This window comes from Glossina fuscipes, unplaced genomic scaffold (genome assembly GCF_014805625.2).
Source record: "Glossina fuscipes isolate IAEA_lab_2018 unplaced genomic scaffold, Yale_Gfus_2 144, whole genome shotgun sequence".
Taxonomy (NCBI): Eukaryota; Metazoa; Arthropoda; class Insecta; order Diptera; family Glossinidae; genus Glossina; species Glossina fuscipes.
This window is the reverse complement of record NW_023998487.1, coordinates 540309-567590: the sequence shown is the minus strand read 5'-3', so window position 1 is coordinate 567590 and position 27282 is coordinate 540309. Positions and strand designations below refer to the sequence as shown.

Here is a 27282-nt window from a genome sequence, read left to right as displayed (position 1 = left end):
AACGTGAATGTTCTTGGAATTTTGACAGAAAAGGCCGCAGTGATAGGGTAATAGAAGTCGAACAATCAACAGCACTAAAAATTTAACAACTGCAAAAATCGTTCAAGTGAAAAATTTTCGAAAGAGGGGATGCACATGCCATATTTACTCGACTTTTACTACAAATCATGTTCTTTTTTTTAAGAACTTTCCCGAACCTCTTTTTCGATTTCTTCTAACAGCTGCGAATCAACCCCGTATATATCCTATTTTTTTTTTTTAAACTAAATGATAGTCGTGGGATTTACGAGATCTTATGGCAATTAAAATCTCATTCGATTTCAATTATTTCATTTCACATTAGTAGAGAAAGAATTGTAAAATATGAAAGCAAGGCAAAAACAAGAATTTTGAATTATATGAGCAAGAGGAAGAATTGTAAAATGTTTGACCAGCGCAAGAACATGAATTTTAAATTTTATGAGCAAGAGGAAGAATTGTAAAATATTTGACCAGCGCAAGAACATGAATTTTAAATTTTATGAGCAAGAGGAAGAATTGTAAAATATATGAGCAGCGCAAGAACAAGAATTCTTAGATGTAGTGCTTTCATGCACCATACTTTCTGGTTTATTTTTCGCGAGGAGATTGCAAAGCAATTAAATTTATCATCAATTTAACTGGCGGTCCATTACCGTATTTTATTACGCTCTTGAGAACAGGAAGACAATCCTTATAATTTGGTGAATACCACCGGTGACTTAACGGCTTTATTGGATGTTCCTGCCGGTTTTCAAGAAATTTTCTCTTAATAAAACTTAGTTAGAGTTTATTAAACTTTGAACTATTCACCTGTATTTGCAGAAATATAAATGACGCCAATACCCTAATCTCTCTATTGTGTACATTGAATATAATAATCAGGGAGATTATCTATGTCGTATTTAAACTGTAGTAAGATTTATGTTTTTTCCAGGGCGGGCTACTTCCCATCGAACAATGTTGCTGTAATGCGTTACCAAACGTCATTTCATTATTTACTTTCCGCTCAGCTCGATACTGGAACGCGTTATCAAACATTTTGAAATCCTTTGATAACTCCTTGAATGGTTTAAAAACGAAATTGGGCTAATTCTGAGGAACGTAAATTGCTTCAATTGTTGCGATCGACTATTACTATGGTTAACGAAAGTGATTACTTGAACAATATTTCAATTCTTTCTCTGCGTAGGCTTTAGAACTTGCTTAACTATGTATTGCATTGGCCGAAGTTTATAGTTGCTGATAAATTTGTAAAAACAAAAAAAAAGACGTAAAAGTGCCCTTTTTTTATCCTATTTATTTACTTATATATTAGAAACGGTATAGTAGGTTAAGTGCTGTTTTACTCAGTTCAATCTATATTGTATTACACAGAGTGCCCTAAGAAAAAATAAATACATACTTTGATTTGCTGAATAAAAGAAAAAAAACATTCCATTTCCTAGAGTAAGAGAAATGAAATTGAATAGGAATAAAAAGAAAATCAAAGCACAATCCACAAACTCATAAATAACATAACTTATGAACTTTAAGAAAAAATAAGTTTCTCACTTCACTTAGCCGAAAGTATGAAAAAGGAACCTATATAGAATTATGTTCGGACAATCAAAGAATCAGAGAACTTTTCCTACTGGAGGCTGTAATATGCACTCTTTTAAGGCTTTAACGGATAACGCCGCTGAAAAATTTACGGTAGAAAAAAAGACTTTTTAAGTCTTAATAGATATTTTGCGACTTCTAGAATACTTAAGGAAAACTTTACTGACAGGAAGCATTTTTTTTGGAAAATTTGCACGCCCGGAGCACTCCTAATTTTCGATTGGTCAAGATAAAGTTTACCTAAGCCACGGTAATTGAAAAAATTTCCGTCAAAAGCATGAAAGTAATCGGCATTTGATGTAAATAGAGGCCAAGCCAAAAGGCAAACCGACGTTACAAGTGACAGCTTCGTAAAGATAGGTCTAAATTAATAAGTAAACGCTGAAGTTGGAATTAAAAATCTAGAACACAAGTCAATAAAATATACAAACAAAGCTATAAATAAAACGTAACATACAATGCAAGACCTAATTTACTAGTTAAACATAAAGTACAAACATAACCCTACTCGCAAATGAAAGTCAGCCAGGAAATCCAATTTACGAAACCTCGCTGCCAATAAGATACATAGGACAAAGTGTTAATAGCATGTAAAAATAAGGATTGAAATTTTTTTTTTTGTTTGTTTAGAGATGCATTGGACCAGTTAAGTTAATGTTAGATCCATAATCCGGAAACGAAGTTGAGAGCGATTGATGAAAAAATTTAAGCATAGGTAGACTGATGTGGCAGAGTGTTCGCAATGAGAGGCTCTGTTCCGCTGTCAATCCATAAATCACCGTACTTGGTACTGTACTGTCAAGATCCGGCTAATAATGCCGATAAAAGAAAAAGTGTAGGCGATTCGTGATTGTAATAGAAATACTAAATGTAAAATTAGAATGAAAACTCAGCTGATTTGATAAAGGCAGTCAGTTGCTTCAAATGCCTAAAGTTACCAGCACGAAGAATTGAAATTTTTTAAATAAAACATTTTATTGCTTTTAAGAAAAAAAAAATGACACATCGCCCCTTTCTCTCAATATCCATCATATAAACGATTTATATAAATAACATCGTAAGCTTATTTGAGAGACATATTATTTATTGCTCCCCATTTAAGGTTGCATTCTGACATCATAAAATCTATTTACGCTCGTACGATATGCTTTGTAAATTTTTGTTTTCGTAGGTTACAAGATAAGCGCAAAACAAAAAAAGAAGAGAAACAAAGATGGCCAATTTGCGCAACAAGAGGAAACACAAGAAGGGAACACAAGGCAAACAGAAAATGCAAAAATAAAAGTAGAATGAATAAATTTTGTTCAAAAGTACGAATATCGTATATAGTGGACATGGCCTTGCCAGAAAAATTTATACGATAAAAGTACAAAATAAAAAGTCTGGCACGATAAGATGAATCTTCGCCGTGTTTTGTCTATTATTTTTAAAATCATTGAAGCCGCACATTATTTGCTTTAAAGTCAATTGTTTTAGTACGTGTTTCATTTCCTTACTTCATTCTTGACGGGTGCACAGAACAACTCTGTAACATTACTAAAAGTAATTTCTTTTACCTAACACTAAGTGATAGAGCGAAATACCTCCTCGCCACATTATAATAATAAAAAATATAAAAAGGGCGAAAATGATTTAGTGATGTCGCTCTTTGAAATTTTGAACATTCAACGACGTAACTCTGTGAGCCATGGCAGACGTGAGTATTATTGACGATCGTTTGCTATTGAATCGCTATTGAAATGGTGATCGATATACTTAAAAAAGTAATCAGCTAAGGCTCAGTATATCAGTGTAAAGTTCATATAGTTCATTTCTAATTGCCAACACTCCGAAAGACCAAAAGAACAAATAGATAGAGAATAGAACAAAAACGTTGCAGGTAATTTATTTTTTCTCTTTTTGGAAATTGAGAATCAAATAAAAAGTAACACATTTAAATAAATTAGTTTGCATTAGAAAGAAACTATATAGAAAATAAGTAAAAGAGTTGATATGCTTCGGTAGTGTAAAATTGTTATTGCAAATTATTATTACAAGATTAGTATTAATGAACTTTGAACTCTTATCACTTTGTTGTGAAGGGGTGGCCGACTTTATCCATTTTTGAATTTGAATAGCAAGATAAATTCAGAAATGAGTGGCAGAGAAAAGAAAAACAGAAGGGATTTCGGATTAAGGCTTGCTGTGTATGTCATACTTCGGTGATAGATATAAAGGGACTAATATGAATTGACAGATTTAACGAAAAAGTACGTTGTTAATCAAATGATCTTATATATTATTTATAGCCATTGAAATTGGGAAGGAGGATATTTTTATGTGGGTAACTAGAGAGAGAGAGAGAGCTGTTGCTATAGTTACTTCGCCAAGATGAATTAAAAAACCCTCCAAACTAGCTACTACTTCACTACATACAATGAAACCCAAAACGATCATAGTTTAGAAATCAAGGTCATATTGTTAATTGGAATGACGGTGTTACTAAAAGACATCCATCGAAGATTCTTTGGAAGAAACCTTAAAAATATAATGCATGGAACTTAATCACTTCTGAAGCGGTGCAGGATAGAACAAATAAGAACTGTGTAATCGGGCAGGACCGTCACAATCATTAGATATACGACACTACTTCGTGTCATACAATTACCCATTTATTTTCGCGATAAATTAAGAGGCATTGTTCCGTGCTTCCTTATAAATGAGCACTTTTCATGGGAGCTCTTATATAGGAACCAGTTCAAACCGAAAACTAGCATAGTCCGTATTTATTTATTTCTTCTCTATTTCCGTTTTCAAAAACCATCATACACCAATTTTTATCATAACTTATTAAAGTTAAAATATTTTATATGTGAAAGTTTAGTTTAAAGGCTGTCTCAATTCCATTATTCGTAGCGTAAAAAATTCGTGTAGCTTGAATGCGTTCTGATAAATCTCCTCTGCTAAATACGAAAACTGATGTCAATAAGCATTTGACCTTAATGCAGAAATCAAATTCGATATTGTCACTTGTGCGTTCGCAGCATCAGGAAGAAAGAGACTCCACAAAAGACATACATACTCATTTAGTATCAAATTTTGAATCGATCTGAGCATATCTGCCTGCCTAGGTACGTAATAGCGTTGGTACACTCATTGGGCTCAATTTTCACACAAATAGGGCAAAATTGGAATTGAAAGTGGAGCAAACCAAGCAAAGGGTACACATGAAATGGAACGTAAGCTGAGAACATTTCTGCGTTTTGGGGGTTTTGATCACACTATTATACACAGGTAAAAGATTGAGATTTTCACGTGTACGTTATGGGTGATAGTAGGCATCCTAGTAACTGTAGGTAAAGTGGATAAAAAGAGTGCAGTCGCCATGTACCATATGGTAGCGAAATTTTTTTAAGATGATTGCTGTAAAACTCTCAGTCACAGACAAATGTAAATCTCGAATTTTTTATGCCATTGTCTTGCTCCACATTCCCCGTTATATAACGTTTTTAATTTCGTGGTAAATTAACTGCAATGAAATCCACTCACTTAAAATTTCATTTCATTTTCAGACGGGTGTGCGTGTGTATGTGTTATATGCCTGTTTTTGATCATTCCTGGATTTTAAAATGCCAGCTTTTAGGTTAAAGGTTCAAGCTACAGTTTGCATTGAGTTTAGTGAAAATTTAATTTTCGCGAACTACTCTCTTTTACTTCAATAATCCAAATTGCAATTTATTAAATTGCCGTTTTCACCTTGAAAGCGCAAAAAAAATATATGAAAACAAATTAACAAAATAATAAAAAACTCAAAACGTATTTTATTATTGACTTTTTGGTTCCCTCTGCAATTGGAAAACATACATTATATACCAATCAAACATGTGCAGTATTTAACTTAAGGATGGTTAAAATTTAATTTAATTGAAAAATGTACGAAAGTTTTCATTTCAAAATTCAAAAGATGAAATATTTGCTTGTTGATTGATTAAAAGTTCACAATTAAATAAAAACGCTGTAGTGGGCTATGATCGAAGAAGTGGTACGATCCGAACCATTTTCAAGAGCGGTATCTTAAAAATTTCATGCTTTAATTTGAACGAAAAAAAAACCAGGCGAATAGACGACCAGGCAAGCTTCGATTGATTCAGAAGTCTGAATAATGTGTCACTCTTACCACAAGAGACGTAGGTTAGAAAAAGTAAGACAATTATTTATTTATTTTTTATTTTTATTTATTTTAATTCTACTTATACTAGAAACTCAACTAAACAAATAACAGCCGAGTTCAATTGGCTCATAATGCAAAACTTATATTAATTAATAATAAAATTTAGTATAAGTATAATAAAACAAATAAGAAGAAAAAAAAAAAGAAAAAAGAAAAAAAGCATGTACACTATCAGCATAGAGCCACACTTACAATCGGTACAGGACCAAATTACAAATGAACGCCTAAGCCATCGCAAACATGTATAAGCCTGGCAACCGATAATAAATTGACAATAATTCACTTTCGAAACGTAACGACTTTTTAAGGTTAAAAGCTAGTTTAACTACGACATAGGTAAATCGCGCGTATTAAGCAATGTTGCTTTAATGGGCCTTAAAGAGTCCGAAAACGAAAATAAGTTGTAGACGTCATTTAGGTTCTTGCAAACGACTCTGAGCGAATTAAACAGCTCATAATTAAATTTACACTGACTAAGCTTAACCAAGATAGAGTGTCTAGAGAAGCGGTTAGGGACATTAAAGCTTATTTCACCAAGTAATAAAGACGTGACAATAGCACCATTTATTACATTGATTACAAAGGAAACGCCAAGAACAAAGCTATGTTTCTCAAGTGACGGTAAGGACAGCAGAAGCAACCTATTTTTATACGGAGGTAGAGAGGCAATTGGATGCCAACCCAAATTTCTAAGGGCAAACAGCAAGAATTGCTTTTGAACAGATTTAATTGAATCTACGTAGCACCTATATGAAGAAGACTACACAACAGAGGCATACTCAAGTATAGATCTAACCAAACACATGTACAGCCTTTTCGTGTAGGGATCATCAAGCACTTTGGACCACGTTTTTATAAAACCAAGCGCCGACCTAGCTTTGCTTATCGAGAGCTCAATGTGCAAGTTAAAACGTAATCTATGGTCAAATAGAACGTCTAAATCTGTAGACATATCGACGTCCTCCAACTTATGTGAATCAATGAAATACTGTGTAATGAATGACTTTCTTCTTGAGAAAGAAAGCTTCTTACATTTATTTAGATTTAATTTCAAAAGATTCAAAGAGCACCATACAAGCAAATTATTCAAGAAAAAGCCTTGAAAACATGACAGATAAACTCTAACAAGTTGGTGACTGTAGATCGCCCTTTCCGAAAGCCGTGCTGGTGCGGGGAAATGTACGAATTAATGGCAAAGGCCAAATGTTAAGTCATAATTCGCTCCAAAAACTTAGGTAAGACACTCAACTTGGCTATGCCTCTGTAGTTCTCAACAAATTGTCTACTACCACTTTTGTGGATAGGAATAAGGAAACTACTCTTCCAACATGAAGGGAAAACACCTAAATACAAGGACATGTTAAAAATCTTTGAGATCACACCACATAACTCGACAGCGCAAGATTTAAGTACACATGATGGAATTCCATCAGGTCCAGGCGAACAACTGTATTTTAGAGAACTCAACCCTTTAAAAACGTCATCTTCCGAAATAACCAAGTTAGGTATTGAAACCGAGTTAGTTATAGGATATGGGTAGTTTGCTGATAAATCGAAATTAGCAATCGAAAAGTTACGTCGGAAATACTCAGCAAATAGATTTGAGATTTCAAAATCATCCGAGGAATCAGAGCTATTAAAAGAAACATGAAAGGGATATGTGGAAATTTTTCCTTTTGAGTTAACAAATTTAAAGAAGAATTTAGGATTAGCAAACAGAGAGGATTTAATGAACTGAAGGTATCTGCAGTAATAATGATGGTTGAGGGAGTTAAATCTATGCCTCGCCACCGAGTAAGCGACATAGTCGAGCGCAGAGCCACTTTTCGAATATATTTTGAATAGCAAGTTTTTTCTATTCTTGTGATATTTAATTGTCTTATTAAACCACAGAGGACATCTGCTTCGAGGTCGACAATGCTTGATCGGAACAGATGCAGCAATAGCTAGATTTAATGTATTGTAGAACGATGGCAATAAGCTTTCAATACTACCATTTGAGAAATCAAGCGTCAGATGTGAAAGACGATGTTTTAGTAATACAATATTGATTTTATGAAAATTATAATAATTATTTAAAAAAGTTTGAGTTGGCACATTAAGGCATTTCAACAAACCATCATTGAAGTAGGAGTCAAACAGGCAGAATTGTCACTGTTACACCAAGTGACTTGAGGCAAGTTGAAGTCACCCAATGCAACGACCAAATCGGTGGGTCTAGACAGCTTGGCCACTTCACAAATGAGGGCAGCGTGTTTCTTGTAAATGGAGATATCAGAATTTGGGGGAATATAGGAGCAGGTTATAAATAGATGTTTATTAGGCATTTTCGCACGAATGGCGATAAATTCAACGTCAGGAGAAGTGGGAAATTCAATTAAATTGGACGGGACTGACGCAGATATGGCAATTAATACACCATCACCAATGCGATTCACTCGATCATTTCTAAAGACTTGGAAAGAATTATGAAAAAGTTCTGACGAATGAAGATCAGGTTTTAGCCAAGTTTCAGTGAGGGCCAAACAGAAAAACTCCGTGCTCACTGAATTTAGAAAAGTAGAACGAATTTTTGAATTTAGGCCCTTAACATTTTGATAAATGAGAGATAATGGGCCTGAAGAAACATTTAGTTTTTTGAAGGCGACAAGATATATTGCTTTGGTATTACGGGGACGATCTCGAGGGATAAATTCCTTAATTAAGGATCCTACTGGCCACAGTGGTTTGTTTAACAACATATCACTGTTTTCAGTCGGCACTAATATTTTAAAAGAGGAGATTGCCCTAGATTGAGAAGCAGCCATTTTGAAGATGCTAACGCGCTTTAAGTTGACTGATGGGACTTTCGCCGCCAGATAACTTTTTATGTTATCCACCGATGTTTCAGGTGCCAGTCTTGACACAAATATAGCTTTTCTGGGAGGAACTGCCGTCAAGCAAATGTCATTACTTGGAACAGGAGGGGGGTTCACGATAGGAGAGTTTAGAGTGGGGAGAATATAGATGAGGTTATCGCCCTTGTACCGGCAGCTTGTGAAACTTGCCCAGTCTGGTTACCAGCGTTCACACGCGAACAGCCAAGGGAGAGGATGATTTATTTTTCACATCGCGTTTATGAATACATCAAAAATATACATTCTCTTGCTGTTGAACACACGAGTGTTCTCACTTTTACGTTATAGTTCACAATTTGATTGCTTTTCAATATCAGCATGAAAGAACTTCCAATGTTGAATCCGATATCTTTATTTTTGTAACCAGGAGAATTTTTGCAGCCGACATTATATGGAGAAACACGCAGACATGCTTAGGACGATCCAGGAATTAACGACGACCAAGGATATAGGAAATTTATCGGTTTTTCTTGGGTGATTCAAACGTTTCAACGAACTGCATATAATCTTAAGCTTCCGGGAGGGTGATGTTGAAGGGATGGTAATGAAGGGCGTGAAGTTATATGTGAATTTAACCAGCAAAGACACGAATCAAAAATGTTAACGCTTTAACAGAGCTTTGTTAAATGGAGTCTCGGAGAGATTTAAAGCAAAATTTGGTTGAAGTAAGACGTTTTTAGGATTTTTTTAAATATTATCGAAAAATACACTGAAGTGAAGATAGCCCCACAAGATAACCCACATTTTCACGATTCGTGTCTTCGCCAAAATGTGTCTTTGCTAAGTTAGAATCTAATGCGAAATAAACAACAATAAAGTAAAATAAGTAATACAATTAAATAATCTTAGGAAACGTGCACATATAAAACATACTAAGCCGCTAATTACGAACGCAAAAGCAAAAATGCTTAGTTATTGCTAGTATATCTCATGCAACATTACGTTACAAATGTTGAAAGAATGGAATGTTAAAATGGTGTTATAACCATTTTTAGACTACAGATTTTTAATATGTCGTGAAAAATGCAAAAACCTATCAGAAAAACCTAACTTCATTACCTTGGTCAGGATACATCACCTCGAAATTCGCCAAAAGCCGTTCGTCTCCATACACCCAAAACACTAAATTAGTTATAAAATATTTTTACGAAATAAGCCATGCTCCGTTTTTTGATATATCTTAAAGGACACTAAAACCTATCAGAAAAAGCTAACTTCATTACCCTGGTAAAGGTCCTCGAAATTCGCCAACAACCGGTCCTCTCCATACACAAGACCGTAAAGGCAAAATGTTGCATTAATGTTGCTAAGGAAATGTTCGAACTTATATACATAATGTTTTTGTTTCATTTGCTAATGAAATGTTTGATTTTATACACATAATGTTTTTGTCTCTTTTTAGCACGTATGTTTAAGATTATACATTACGCGGATATATTTGCAATAGTAACGCGTTTGTCCATACACTTGCTTAAGAAGTTATATGTATGAAATTGAGTTGTCGTCATTTTTCTAAATTTGAATCGCGTACAATTTTGTTCAAAACGTTCTATAGGCTATTAGAATATATGCTGTGGCAAAAATGTTCGCGTGCGTTTGTGCGTGCGCTTAGCAGTCACTTGACTGGCTGCTTTTTCTTTCTCATTACTTATATTGGTAAGAATTCCCTTTGACTTTTGGGTATGGTCTTTGACGATTTTTGTCAATTTGTGTTATAGATTCGTAAATGTTGAGGGTTTATAAAATTTAGAAATTATATTAATTTATTTACATTAAACTCAGTCCACTTCAATATCAATTTTTTATTTTAATGTATTGCAATTTTCCGCACCACCCTTGAGCTTATATAATAGTATAATAATAAAAGTTCCCTATATGTAGAGCGAAATAGCAAAAATTCGTTACTAAGTTCATTATGTAGCAGTTTAAATAAAAAACCTAATCAAAAAAATCATATTCGTTTAATATGGTTTTACCGCGAAAATTTCGATAAGATCTTAAGGAAGTTAAAGGAAAAACGCTCTGATAAACGTTTTATTTCAACTGATGTTAAACATTCCTCCACCAAACTAACAGTTTCTCCGCCAAACCCTTCTTCATTAAGCGAAATAGTTTGTGAAAAACCAATTCCATTCATTTCAGTGAAAACGGATGTTAGAACGCAGGCAGATTTGTGGCGTTCGGAAAATAGGAACATAAGTGCTATACTCTTCAAATTTCTAAAGAGTTTTGTAGAACAGAATCCACAATTGACAAGTTTTTCTTCAAAAATAGAAGAAGAAAGGTCCATAAATATGGAAATGAAATTGCCCGAAACAGTTGCTCAGGAAAAGTTAGAAAATGTTATCATCGAGCAGTCACATCGTTCTAAAAACAATCATCAAATCTCTAGAGACTGCTCCGAGCCTTTTTATTTTTCCATACCCTTCAATGATACCAAAAGTTTTATAAACAATACTCGAAAATTTAATAGAAATTATTCCTATTTTGTAAAATATTACTTGGCCGAGACAATTGATATCTATAATAAAATAGTTAAGCCAGAAAATGAAGATGAGACGATCAGTACGAATGACAATGAGGAATACCAATTTTTCCAATACCTCACCGAACCTTGCGAAGTTGGGCTATTTTCGAGAAACCAAGTAAAGGTGGCAGCGATAGCCAAAAACATTAGTAAAGGATGTTTAGTTTGCCATTTAGATGCGAAAGGGTATATTATAAGAAACATTTCAGATGTTAGGAACTATATATTTTATTACGCTTTGGTTATAACTAATCATCGAGGCAAAAATTATCCGATAGCCGAAAGGATAGCCAATACGCATGATGCGGGTTCCATTGGTAACTGGCTAATGAAATTCCAACATTTGTGTGAGAGAGAAGGAAGTTGGCCTCTTCTCACAACAATTGTTACAGATTTCAACAGGGCCCTTATCAATGGACTCATGCTTCACTGGAACAAGTGCATTATAATTGCTTATTTAAATTTTTGTTATAAAAAGCTAGGAAGGAATGAAAATACAGTAACAGAGAAAATAGTTTTTAAATTATGCTATGCCCACTTTAAAAAATTGTATGTAGCCGCATTCAAAAATTGAACGTAGGAACCGTAAATAAAAAAGATATTCAGCGATATTTTAAATTTGGCTTCTTTGAATTCAAGTTCGATGTCAGGAGAAACCATCGATTACCTTGTAGGGAATCGAGAAAGATTTTATGTAAAATATAATGATTATATATCTCTCACAGATAGTTATCTCGACTCAGAGAAAAAATGGTTGAGTGACCAGATAATAAGCTACATTCTAAATTTTCTTTTGACAAAAAATGAGATAGTCGGGTATTTCGCTGTTAGATTTTAGATCAATTTAGATTTTTCTATGAGGTGTACAATGACCATGCCTGTTCATGTAAACGGCAATCATCAATCAGATAGGCAAGCTTATAGAATTTTATGACCCTTTTCAAAAAGATGATGGCTATAGCTTCTTTGAAAATTTTAAAACAAAATTTATTTATAACTATAATACACGTGCTGAAGCTAATGAATGGACTTTGTTAGAAGAGGGAAAGCATTGGCGGTTAGATACGGTGAAAAGTGGTATTTTGCAGGCAGATGGTTGGTCCTGTGGATACCATGTTTTCAATTTCGTTGAGGAAATGTTAACGCAAAAAAGTGAACATCTAAACAAGTGAAGAAACATTTTGTTCCTAACGAATACAGGTTTAAGTTGCGCAGTTTGGTTTTGAAACATTCAGAGGTCCTTTGCCATATTTGTGTATATTGTTTAAGACAGGTTAAATTTAAATTATGCAATGTATTACTTGCAAAAGACATATGCATTAATTTTGCATAAAGACTCATCACTTAGAAATTGATATTGACAATAAGTTTATGTGTTTATTATGCACAAAATATATAAAGTACGTAGATTAATTTCTGGACAGCGGGAGAAATAGCATATAAGCCTGAAAAATTTTTGGGGGAACAGCTATTTAAAATAAATGCTAACGCGCCTGTTGCAATGCCTCAAGGTTGGTGCGGAAAATTCCAATAAATTGAAATAAAAAATTGATATTGGACTGAAATCAATTTAATATATATAATAAAAATAAATAAATTAACATAATTTCTAAATTTTACAATCCCTCATCATATATGAATTTATAAAACAAATTGAAAAAAATCTGTAAATTGTAATCCTCAGATCGTTATCTGCTTCCTCTACGGTTCTCCAAAATCTTCGGCTTAAGAGAACTACTTATTAACTATTTGATTTACTCATGGTAATTATATTGTAATTACTTTAGGTACTATATTGCCTTTAAATAAAATTAGTTATAGGGTATAATCTTACAATATACGCCGTCATACCCAAAAGTCATAAACTGAATTCTTACCAATATAAACAATGAGAAAGAAAAAGCAGGCAGTAAAGTGACTGCGAAACGCACGCACAAACGCACACGAACATTTTTGCCATAGCATATATTCTATTAGCCTATAGAATGTTTTGAACAAAATTGTACGTGATTCATACTTAGAAAAATGACGACAACTCAATTCCATACATATAACTTCTTAAGCAAGTGTATGGACAAACGCGTTACTATTGCAAATATATCCGCGTAATGTATAATCTTAAACATACGTGCTAAAAAGAGACAAAAACATTATGTGTATAAAATCAAACATTTCATTAGCAAATGAAACAAAAACATCATGTATATAAGTTCGAACATTTCCTTAGCAACATTATTGTAACATTTTGCCTTTACGGTCTTGTGTATGGAGAGGACCGGTTGTTGGCGAATTTCGAGGACCTTTACCAGAATAATGAAGTTAGCTTTCTCTGATAGGTTTTAGCGTCCTTTAAGATGTATCAAGAAACTTATTTCGTGAAAATTTTTTATACACACTTTATATATTGCAACTTTTCGCCAACAATATACATGCACTGTATGATAAATACTAGAAAAACATTTTTTTTTAATATCTAATAACATTTCTGCATAATTTTTTATTTTATTTATGCTTGTATTTCTAGTTTTGCTCAGTTTGCCGAGCCTTTTTGCAGCGTTCAATTATCAATTGCCTTAGCATAGATGCGAACCCAAGAGTGAAGATAGGGCTGGGTACACTTCACCAGTAAAAATATGACTATCCTAATTAATTACAACTTACTATAAAAAAGTCTTTTTATTATGTCAAATACAAGGCTGAAAGAGTGAAAGTTTACTTAACCATTGTGACCAATCCAAGTGATGCGAACAAACGAAACTAAAATCACGTGATTTCTTGACCTCAATGACCATTCCAATTGTGTATTATAGTTATGAGCAGTCCGAGGATAAATTGTTGATTTGTGTCTTTGCTAGTTGAATTTAAATATAACTTCAGGCTTTAACACAGCTATTCTTACATCTTATTTGTAAACTTTATAAATTGTCATATTTAGCATCATTGTTTCGGAACAATATTAAGCGTTTCGAATATGTTTCATTCTCATTGCAAACGTACTCTTTCGTATGTTTGCGCACAAAGAAATGTAAATAAAGGCGTTTATTGCTCTAACGATGATCAAATAAGAGGTAGATAAAAGAGAAAATACTGTACCCTATGAAATTTATGGGAAAGCGTCTAACGGCAGTAGATGCCATGTGCTTCTAAAAGGAAAGAAATATGACAAAATTGGCTAAGAAAAGTATTTTTTGAATAATATAGAAATCTTTTTTTATTTACATATATGCCTAATAGTAATATGTGAACCTTCTAAATTCTATTGATTCATCGGAAAAAAATGATTTATTTGTATTATCAACGTTGTAGGCTATAAAGGAAAACGTGTTTTTTATGTTATGAGTAATATTTACATGAATTATTTCTAAGTAGAACAAATTTTCAAAGAGTCAAAAAAAATTTTTCCTCGGACTGTTCATAACTATGATACACAGTTGAACTGGTGATTGTTAAAAGATTCACGTGATATTAGTTTCGTTTGCTCGCTTGATTTGGTCACAGTGAGTTGTCGAACATTGTCACTGTATTAGTTTATATAGAACAAATTTTCAAAGTGGCAAAAAAAATTTTTCCTCGGACTGTTCGTAACTAAAATGCACAGTCGGAATGGTCATTGATCAAGGATTCACGTGATATTAGTTTCGGTTGTTCGTACCACTTGGATTGGTCACAATGGTTAAGTAAACTTTTCTCTTTCAATCTTGCATCTGACTGAGTAAAAAGACCTTTTTGTACTAAGTTTTAATTAATTAAGATCAAGTTGTATTTTTTTTATAATATTTAAAAAAAAATCCTAAAAAAATTCTACGTTCTTTAACTAAATTTTGCTTTAAATCTCTCCGAGACTCTATTTAACAAAGCTCTGGCAACGGTTTAACAGAGCTCTATTAACATTTTTTTTGGTTCGTGCCTTTAATAGTTAAATGTAAAAATAATTTACACCCTTTCTCTACGGAATATTTTCTGTCTTCTGCTTTTTTCGTATACTTGATTTCCATCCTCACTCCATGATAAGTAGTGATTTTGACAATTGGCAAATGATTTGCTGATGTATTCTATTAAGTAAACGAGCTTTTCACAGCATTCTATGAGAGCATTTTCATGCAAACAAGTTTTGTTGCGAGGCGACGTCTGCGACGTGTCCTCATTCCTCTGCTATCTGCATGTCGTGGCGTTTTAGTTATGTGCAATCTAGCTTTTGTAAATTACGTTGTTTTCATTTTTATGGATAAGTCCCACGAATTTGTCAATTGTTATCTAAGGAATCGAATCGACAAATTTCCTTGGGTTTAATTCAAAATATGCTTAAATGTCATTCCTTAAGCATCGCGCTTATATAACGCTAATTTATTTAACATGGTGTTAAGTTTTTGCATTTAAAGTTTTATTCAGCTGAAAAGTAAAGGTCTTTTCACTTTAGTTTTTTTTTTTTATCCTGGCTTAGTAGTGAAAGCATAATTGCAATCAGCTTTAGTTTATGTTAAACAAAACTTTTTCTGATATTTGGTTTGAATTTCATTTAAGCTGCTGGTGGATGTGGCTTAAGTGTCTTTTTTTTCTCGACATATAGCTGAGTTTCTAGACTTCAGTTAAATACGCCAAGATCTGGACGATATTACCGGATCTGGAATCGTATGGTATAACAGGTTTTAAAGACCCACTACGGCTTGCTTTTATTTAGTAGCAAATATTTTCTTTATAAATTTCCTTCTAGAAGTCATCTTGACGTCCTTGGCATACGCTTAAATTGCGAGAATTGAGAGAATTTGTTTTGGAAAAGATCATTTCATATAAATTAAGGCGATGATATATATAATCTTTAAAACCAAAATACTATACGAGATAATTAAAAATTAATGTGGTACGTTACAAATATAATAGACACGGACGCACACCATTATATGTATAATATACATGTATGCGCTGAATTGTTTACTTAGTTATTACAAAGAAGATTAATTTATTTATTTTGTAGCTTAAGTTTATGCTAATAATATTTATTCCATTAAACCATTTAGCAATATCTATTTCATTAATAATAATCATCTTCGACGCCTGTTGCAGAGGATAATCATGTGATACTCACCATTGCACTCACGTCCAAGGTATAAAGCAGTTAAAAGGAAATAAAATGATAAGCTTTTTTTCCAATTTTAAATAAAATTGCGTAAAATTTGTGTATAACAATAAAATTAAACATTGATTTTAAATGTTTTACCATTTGGCTTCGTAAGGTATAACAGTAATTCTTGGAAAATTAGCGTTAATAGGAAGTGTAACAGTACTGAATATAAAAGCATAAAAGAGAACAAAATATAATAAAAGTAGAAATCCAATATATAAAAACCAAAATAAAGGAATATGGTATTCGCGATCTTCATAATGTTTGCTCGAGGCGAAAGCCTTCAATGGCAAATCCTCTTGTTCCATTAAATGGCACATATCGATGCTGTGCTGCATTATACCCACTTTATATAGTGGCTCTAATATTACGTGCAAATAGAAAGCAGTTCTTTGCCCTTAGTAATTTAAGCAAGTTACAACAAAAATGATTAAATATTACTAAAAATTCTAAGACACCCATCTTATTATCGGTAAAATTTACTTTTGTCAGTCGAGATTTTTTCTAATATTGTTTGCATGCGTAAGAATAGCAAAAATAAAAAAAATAGAAAAACACAGATGCATGTGTATTGGGGATGTGCCTGTTAGCCGTCGTGTAGTATGAATTATGCGTGAATTATATAGCAATGTTGAACATATGTCAGTGCTGTTGTGCTGCATGTGAATGCATTTATAATAAGGGATATACGTAACTGCCTGTGAAATATATACAGTGTGAGGACGAAAGTTTCAGGATGGTTTTGGTTTATTATCAGTTTTTTTTTTGTAACATTATCTTGCCCCTTTTTCTAGATTAATATTGGTCTCGTAGACATCGGTGTCCGTCTCATATTATATTGTTTCACTTATATATCAATTTATCACACTTTTAGCTTTGTAAATATACTTATGTAAATTTTAGTAAACTACGGGAATAATTTTAAACCCACCGAAAACCAGGTTGGCTACCACATTTGAACACATTTCAGTTTGTTTCGAATAAGATTATCAGTCGACGGGTAACGCCGATCGTGACGAATAGGTTTGGAGGAAACCTCAATTGTAGTTCCCGCCTCTCTCTCTCTGATTGAAGCCGTCCTGTTGGATGTTTGATAATCCGTAAGCATCTGCGCAAAGAATAAACGTAAGGAACAGTTTAGGGCAGGGACTAATTGAGGACGATAGGACAATACCGTGAAACTGAGACGTTAGACTGGAAGACGAATCGACTTCTTAAGAACAGGGTAAAGTTTAGTGGAAAGTATGTCTAGGAAACTTCACGAATTTGGTGAACTTTATGGCCACATGGGTCAGTAGGACTTATGAATTTCAGAAACATATCTTAGGTCTCCTTTAGTCAAAGACAATTTAAAATTTAAAAAAGGATATGGGCTTATATAATTTTATGAACGAGTTTCACGTCCTTAATAATTAATAGTTATAAGTTGTGCACTATTTCAAGCAAATTTTGAACGCTTGGATAGCCCGTCAAGCTAAACCTAGCACACCGCAACAAGATGAAGAAAGTTTCCAGAACGGAGGAATTTTTAATCTTAACAATAGCTATCGCTATAATATCGAATAAACATATATAGATAATATCGTGTTATAAACCACAAGTATGTTTTGTTGTAATACTAAATGTATATGTGTATTATTATAATGTGAAACCTGAACATAACAATTTTTTCAAAATACGGCAATATTGCCCGATGTATATAAACATTTGTCGTGAAAACGGTCATATTCAATATATATTCAGAAGTGTTCTTAGGCCACAAACATTTAGTGTGCCAAATTTTATCAAATTCCCAGAAAACTGGGACGTGATCAAACGATTTTGTAGACAGACATCAGGCAGGAGAGCATGTAAACGTGTTGAAATCGGTTCAGAAAATAATTCTGGATTGAAGAGTTTACGAAATTCTGCGGCTACCCTAAGTCCTCCTACAAAAATTGAATTTTTTGTGTGGTAATAATAATAAAAAAAAATGGTGTAAGTCTGCTGTGTGTTAACAAGTTTTGCCATTAAATTGAGGAGTTTGAACACTATTTTCTTTTCGTTCTTATCACACATGGTAAAATCCTTTCGTGTTTAGTCACATATTTCCCAAAGGGCAACAAAATTAAGTTGACCTTCACATCATTTCCTTCAACATTGCATTTCTAATAGCTATGAGATCTCTATGGTCTTTGCATGTTTGTCTATTGGTGAGATAAATAAAAACTTAAATGTGAATTCGTGAAGTCGTGGCATATGTGCCAATCATTTGATGCGAAGCAATTGACATCTACACGAACCTATGTCGTGGGTATTGCAGCAAGATTTCACATATTTATAATCATCTTTATATGTACAATATATGTAGACTTTCTCTTGAGTTTGCAAAACGAAAATTAATTTTTTTTGTTTGATTGTTTGCTGTACATTCCAACATAACATACGAGTATCAATTGGAAGGTAGTCCACAAGGTGTAATAAGAAAATAAAAACTATTTCTTGACTACATTTGCCGTGGACACATCCCTGTGGTATGTAAATAGGGATAGATCAATTCTCTTATTCCCAATAATATTTACATAAATGTATACAAAAGTATGTAAATCGATTTTATATAAATATAATTAATACAAATATGTGTGGCACGTTTATATGTTCTTTTTATGCTTAGCTATTTTATAATAAGTCATAAAGAGCATTGAATCAGAGATCGCGTGTAATAAATGAAGCATTATATTTAAATGCCTTCATTTCATCCGTTAAAAATAAGCATTCTTTAATCATACAGCAATAATTCCTTAGGATGACTCATCAAAAAACATTATTTAATGGAGTCACAACACAATTGTTCATATCAGGATGATTTCTATTCAGTAAAAGGCGGTTTATGTCAAACACATAAATTTTAATAGTTTGCAAATGCAATTTCACTTTACCCTGTCTGTCTGCCTCTTCTTCGTATATACTTTCCGGAAGAAAAAACAATTGATACTGCCTTTAAGCTATTCCCGGTTGCTTTCATTTCACACAATATTAAGCCTAAGCGTTAAATTCGTTTTCATTAGGTTAAAATTATTGATACATTTCCTTTTTAAACTGTTTAGTTTTTTCTATAACTAGATTTGTATATAGTGTAGTAATTTATAAAATGAATATTCTTATTTTAATTTTTCATTGGGTCGTTTATACATTTTGTGTGCGAATGTATATGTGTTTTGGATATTTTGTGTACTTCTTGGTTTTTTTGTAAATTTTCTGTGCCAAGAGAGAAAATTCACTCCTTTCATTTAATTTATTGCCTAATTTATTGTTTAATTGTTTTTGTTTGGTAGTTCTTTTCTGAACGTTTCGGAATGAAACTTTAAAACTTTATTTTTCTTCACGCTCGTCCATTTTTTATATGGCCCTACATTTCTCCATAATTTTTCCGACTAAGCAAAATCTACATCAATTTTTTTTTTTTTTTAATTAGAAGAATTTTTATGAAATTTTTCTGCATAAAATCCTTAAAAATTTATTACACTCCCCGTCGTTCTCGATCGGTCTAATTTTCTTTTCTTTGTTTTTGCCGTCGTTTGTGAAAAAGAAACAAGGAAACGTTCCGAAGCCCCGCCAGTATCTCCTTAACGTCTAACTGCTTTTCATGGGTCAACATAATGATTCCTAGGACGCAATATTGCATTCCTAACAAAAATTATTAAGTACAACCACATGTTACAAAAGTGAAAATAAAAAACTAAACGTGATACGCGTACTGTAAAGACTGGAAATTTTTCGGAAATGTTTCCCAAAAATTGCTTGTTTCTTTGCATCTTCCAAGTGCAAGTTCATTAGCACATTCCATTTCAGTAGCTTACCTTTATATTTCAAAATCTCTTTCTACGATTAGAAAAAACGTACACGTTTGACTTTTACAAAGTTTAAGACGTTAGGCCTTTGGTAAACTCATTTCTTGCCAAGCTAAATCAATATAGTACAATACGGATACGTTATTGTTATAAACACTCCACGACTCTAAATAGTTATTTTTTAAGTAAAATAACAAAAAATGAGACAAGAAAGTTATCGTTTTTGCGGGTCTTAGAATGTAGATTATCGTGAACACTTTTAAGCTAACGTTTTAATCTACCTGAACGATCTTCTCGCTAGTTGTACAATGAAAGATGTTTACTCTACGAAGAACCTGTGTTCGATACGATTGACGCTGCCAATCTATTTAATAACCTATTCCACATAAATAAGCTAAATGTGATCCCAAAACGAACGTATGGCTTTGGTCCACATATGCAAGTAATTGGCTGCCAATTGTTTTCCATCCAAACGTCATGACCTGGCGTCAGTTTCCTTAGTCGCTTGAATGATAGCTTGGATAGGTTTATTGAGGCGCCGTGAAGCGTATCGTGAGCTACCTTAAAGAAACCATCAGCAAGGATTTAATATGCAAACACAGTTATGACCTATTGCGATGTTGACAGGGCTGAAAATTTAGACAGTCGTTTATAAATTACCGGTCATGTTTTTAGTTATCAGTCGATTGGTCGACTCGTCAGTTATGAGGCACAAAACTATTGGTTTATCATCTACGGAGGCCGAATGCATGTCGCTTTTAGTTAATTTTCCATAAACAACTTTGTTGCAACATCTTGGGATGAACCTCCTGCCAAACAGTAAAAAGGTTTTCCTTTTGCATCACAAAAGTTAAATCACATGACAATTAAATTATGGTTTGGATAATTTAGTTTTCCCTCCCTTGGTTAACTCGTTGGAGTCTATTTCCATCAATTATTTTGCTCTGTTTTTGCGAAGCCCGAAATTGGCTGCACAGGGATAACTCCTACATAGTAATTTAAGATTGCTTTGTTTAATCCACGCACCCCGTTTTGCTATTTCTACTTTTGAGCATGGCATTCTCATAAAGTTTTTCAATCAACATCACGTTACGTTAAGCATATTACGTTTCGAGAGTTTTGCGATAATAAATGGCTGTCATATATCGGCATATTTATATGTGAACCCATATATGATAGAACTTAAACGAAATACGTATGTAATAGGTTCTTATGTTTGAATAATATTGTTTTGATGAGACACAATATCTGTAATTTCGAAGGGCAGAAAGCCCTTTCTCTGTAAAGAGACAAAACAGTTAAAAAATGTATATTCGATCGTGAACGAATCTTTCATGTCCATCGCCGTGATCTTAAAAAGAGGGAAATGGACTAAATTGTCATCCACGGTTATACTGAGTGGACGCGGCTGATTTTTTTCAAATTTACATAGATCTAGCGTCGCCCATGTACGTCAACATTTTTGTAATGAAATCTTTACGCTGATTTCTTATATGACGGTCTCTTTTGACAAACTGTTGAATTATTACAATACCTGGGCGTTATATAAATAGATGCAAATGTATACATACGACAGGATTCCTTCTTCAGCTTACATACCTGTGGGCGAATGAATACGAAAAGAGCTTGTTTCAATATACAAATACGCACTCCGTATATCTACATGTATATAAATAGACATAGTTATATGCGCACACATATGGTGTATATATATGTGTATATATTAAAGTTTTTACGTCCTTACCGAAGGCGGTATGAATATGACTGGCGTAATGATGTTGAAATAATTCGAAATTAAACAAATATGTAGCAATATCCAATGACAACACATAGGGTCGCGTGTTTGACTATATGTGCACCGCGTAGCAAATACGTGGTTTTTATACATTGTTATGCGAAAAGCTTTAATAATAATAGTAACGATAATAGCGTTTATGATCAACCAAATTTGCAATAATATGCAAATTGCTGGTGGTTGAAAGCGGGAGCATCATTCTATAATTTAAAAAAAAGTTTTTTAAACGCGAAAAAAAAATTTCTTGCAACTGTTTCGCCGTTAATACTATTGCAGCAATAATTTTGATGTTGAAGATTGAGCTTTATAATCTACAATGACGCTATCATTGCATAATCATGCAATTTATTCATAATGATAAGTTAATAACTTCAGCGTTTGTTTGTTTGTTCACATTTATTTATATCGTTATTTTTTTACCATCTTCATATATTCGCGCATATTTATCATCATATATTGATATGATTTCTGTCCGTGTTTTATTCGCATTTTTTGTAATTCTTAAATTAACGTAATTTCGATGACGAGTTGAAAGTTAGAACTCACAGTCTGGAGAGGTGTGAGTAATTTTCTCCCAAACGAACAAACAACTGCATACACATAAAAGCACTAAAAGAAAAGTGATTGTATTCGATCGCGGTCTAATATTTTGTGCCCGTCATCTTCATTCTAAAGAAGACAAAAAAGTAAAAAAAACTAAATTTTCATCTCTCTCATGTGGAGTGAGCGCGACTTGTTTTCTCTACTTTCCGATTTCTTTTCTTTAGAATTCATTAAAAAGCTTAGGTCACTTTTGAATTCTTTTGTAAATTTATAGGTGATAGCTTCATTTTCGCTAACTGGAGAATTAGTACTACATATATTACACCGTTTGGCCGGCGCACGGACGAACAATTCAGAATTTGATGTTGATAAATGGTATATATGCTTTGTGGAGTCACTGAAGCTTCCTTCTAGGCGATGTTTGGTGATAGTATAAAAAAAAAAATGAAACATTTCACCACATTTCTATCAATAAAGTTAACGTTGTAAAACTTTAACGTAATATCTCGACTCTTTTTTAAACTTACAGATAAAAGAATAGATGAGCTCAACGATATACCAGCTGCGAAATGCAATCGCATAAGGGTTAAAAGTGATGAAGTAACCTAAATTCTCTGCAAAGAGTATATAATTTTCTTTCTGGTCGCCCAAAATAACGCATTGTTGGTTATGAGTTCACAGAACCAATCAGAAAAGAATTTATTCGATTTTATTCCTTCTATAACTTTAGTTATTACTCTATTTATTTATAATTTATATTATAATCTATTTATTTATTATGAAAGACGTGTTCCGCTCCAAACAGTCAATTGTGATATCCATCACCGAAGGTTACGAGTATATTCACGTTGTCAAAATTTTTTGATTCTCATCAGAGATCGTATAAAGAATATATATTGTTGATGAAAATAAAATTCTGAATCGATTCTTGCATGTTCGTCTGTTTAATGTCGGCGGTAACTATTCTCCCTATATATAGAAAATTGATATGATGGTTGTAGGTCTACCAAAGACTTCGGAAATTCTTACAAGGAGCTTGCTGTCGAAAATGGACCAAATCATGCGGATTCCAAAGACAAAAAAGTGGGTGTTCCACTTATTACCAATAACTACTAACAAACTAAAACATTATATTCTTTCCATGATGTTACACTACTTACAGAGAAGTAGAAAAAATCGTCCCGAGCACTCAATATTAAAGAGTATCGAAGTGTAATTTTTTATAAGAAAGAAGTAATACTCAAAGAACGTTCTGCTACAGCCGAATACAATTTGCTTATTTACGGTTGCCTTCAATTGAAGCTTCAGCTTCCTTAGTACGATTTATCGTCAGTGCATTATAGGTACGAAGTGGTATGCAAAATGGAGGCAATCTCAAATCTTTTTAGTGAAATTTCCATTATTTGTATATATTATTTGCATTGTAAGGAAGCGATTTTGCTTCCTTACGAAAAACTAGTCCGTCTGCTTAAAAGCCCGCCCGCAATCCGCAACCAGCAAGTCCGATCTGTCCGCATGTCGTGCTGTGAACAATACACGAGTAACCCCCTCCAACTTCAAATGCAAAATCATAAAAACACCCACTAATTATACCTTGTACAGATAAAATCATAATATCACACATTAAATATGCCTATACCTGGTGACGAGAAAAATGTCTAAACACATATTGTACAGGCCCACGTGAGTTAATTCATAGAAACACACACACCACATGGGTGTAAAGAGAAAAGTACAAGCACATAGTAAGTATGCCTCCGTAAAACCACAGAAGGACACCACAGCACAGATTAAGAACCCCAGTGTACCAAAAAGCTTAGACCCAAATTTCAAAATGTAATAGCGGAGTCAAGAACCCAATTAAAAGAAAAACTTAGATGCAAGAAATCAATATGGTAAGAACCCAAGTAGAATCTCAAAATGTTTAAGTACTCAAAGGCTAAATAAAAACTCAAAGTATAAATACAAGTAATATCCCAAAATGTTTAACAAGCAGAATTGAACTTAGGTAGAAAATCCATGCATGCGAAACAACTTCACCAAGAATCTCTATGTGTAAAAATGCGCAGAATGTGTAGCACCGTTAGGGTAAACAAAACAAGCAGAATGGAACTTAGGTAGAAAATCTATACATGCAAAACAAACTTCAGCAAAAATCTCTATGTGTAAAAATGCGCAGAATGTGTAGCACCGTTAGAGTAAACAAAACAAGCAGAATTGAACTTAGGTAGGAAAAAATAGTAAGAACATACGATAATGCATAAACTGCATACGCAAAATGTACAAAGACACGATCACACATGTAAAAACACACAAACACATGCAAACACAGTGCACAAGCACCCACATACCTAACGGTGATTGAATCACGCGATTTGGTGCCTGAGTGCTTAGTGAGTAAACTTTTGAACAAAACATAGTAATAAGCCATACACAAAGTACATGCAAACTCAGTGCACAAGCACACACATACCTAACGGTGAGTGAATCACGCGATTTGGTACCTGGGTGCCTGTTGCATCGAGATTGGAACACACATAATAATAAGCTAGATGTAAGTGATATCAAGTTATGTATAAGCAGGATCATGCAAGTCGTAACTAAGGTTGCGACTACAGCCAACCTAAGCTATGTATACTCATAAGTATATGTAAACACACAGAACATGTTGGCAACAGGACAAGCGAGCGAGACTGCGGCTATAAAAGAGCGGCGCATCGCACAGACTCGTTCAGTTTGGTGTCAGAGCCGTCTAGGTAAGTACCCGCAGACATTGTGACAAGTTGACCGTTAAAAGGATATTTTTTTTGACTTACGGATAGGGGATGTGCTGGTTTAGCTTAATCGCCATCCCTGAAGGACTCTTTAGGAGCATTGACTTACGGATAGGCGATGTGCTGGTTTAGCTTAATCGCCATCCCTGAAGGACTCTTTAGGACCATTGACTCACGGATAGGGGATTTGCTGGTTTAGTTTAATCGCCATCCCTGAAGAACTGAGAGACGCTTGTTATTTTTTTTTATTTTTGGACTCACATACCAACCAGGGATGAACCAAGGCAGCTATGACACTGGCGAAGTTTTCGGTTCTTTCTTGCAGTGCTCGCGATATTAAAAGCGTAACGAAAAAGAAGTGCAAGTTCCAAACATACAAGTAAAACGAGGAAAACAAAACAAGCCGGTAATAGCACGACAAGTCGGGTCACCTCGCTGGTTCCTTGCCCCAGCCATTTTCTTCAAACATTGCTGTACTCCCATCCAGTAAAGTGGAAACAATAAAGCTAGGAAATTATACACCATTCCCTCCGAAGGTCCTGATTATTTTTCTAAATTTTCTTGCAACGAATCCTGGATTGACTGAGTCATACCCCGCCCAAGGAAACTCGTTACAGCATTATACAATATCCTCGCTTCGAGTGGATATATTTCTCTCAAAAACTCCCTATTAGTGTCACATGTACCTGCTACCTACTTCTTTCAGTGCCTACAATTCTATATACTATCAAGACAATCATATGGCAGTCACCAAGCGAAACGAGCTTTCCGATAGCGTTACTCGTTCGCTCCTTATCACCGCAACGCTTACAAAGATTGTGAATTGACTGAATTTGGTAAATCTACCTTCTCGAATACTAGTCACGATTAAACCTTTACAAAAATTAGCGAGAGTGTGCTCGTTATGCGAAAACGTACCAGATTTCCAACATCCAACAAAACACTTTAAAAGCACTCTCGCATAAAATATAAGAAGCAAAACATCGTTCTAGAAAGAAGCTATGCGCCTGAGTAGCCGAAGGGGAGGAATTTCGACTAGCAAGTCAATGGTCGTGGGTTCGAATCTCAAGTGCGGTAGAGTTTTTAATAAAAAAGCCGATAGCCTTAGATGCTAGTGCTTTTAAGAGTTTAGTCTTAGAATTTACTTCTGTGGCGAAATTAATAATAATAATAATAATAATAGAAAGAAGCTATCTCTTGAGGGAACCATATAAAAATGAAGTTGGTTGCAAAATGTTTGTTAATTGTGAGCTTGTTATTACCGCGATTGCAATTATTTTTGCGTCGCTTTTTAATTGTGCGAAAGATCAAATCTTTATTTGCCGGTTCATTTGAGAAGAAAGAAAGAAGAGTTATACTTAGGTCTTACTTTCTGATCTTCTGAATAATATTCTCTATGTAGGCATGTCGGGAAGAACCAACTAAGTCGACGAAGCGTTAACACAAGCTTTGTAAAGCTTTGTAAAGCTTGAAAAGTGTATTACTTAGAAAATAAATGCTTTCACTAATGAATATATGAAAGATATCATACATCTTAAAGTAAGTCATCTTAAACCAAGCGGCTATGTTTAGAGTAAAGCATATCAAATTTGTGTAAACCTGCATTCGTGTAAAGATTTTCGGCTTTTTCGCTGTTCTTTATTGCTGCACAGGATGGAATTCCATACACTAGGTGGCGTAGTACAATTTTCCGTTTACTTCTGTCATAAAATGTCGAAAATTACACCTTGTTTCATTGTGGTGTGTTTTTCTGCGGATATTTATGCGGGAAGGGGCAGGAGATGACGAGGTGCAAATTAATAAAATTAATTTTCTTGCCTGAAAACCTTATTACTCTTCACCTAACTTCGCCATAAAGTGATGGTAAATTAAAGGTTACTTTTCATGAGAGATCTTATATAAGATACGGTTCGAATCAAAATGGATCTATGTAATCCCAACTTGGTCCAACTATTATTATTAACTAT

The 27282-nt window shown here is 33.8% G+C and overlaps 1 protein-coding gene across 4 annotated transcripts in view; it reads left to right on the top strand.

Moving 5' to 3' along the window:
* The first annotated feature begins 3041 nt into the window (after positions 1–3041).
* LOC119641127 (protein roadkill-like) overlaps positions 3042–27282 on the top strand; it is a 40503-nt gene continuing 16262 nt past the window's right edge. For 3 of the 4 annotated variants that reach the window (XM_038039591.1, XM_038039587.1, XM_038039588.1), the window contains exon 1: positions 3042–3316. In XM_038039591.1, coding sequence (XP_037895519.1) covers positions 3308–3316 — 9 coding nt within the window. In that variant the 5' untranslated portion in view covers positions 3042–3307. The remainder of the gene's footprint in view (positions 3317–27282) is intronic. The other variant, XM_038039589.1, reaches the window with a different exon arrangement.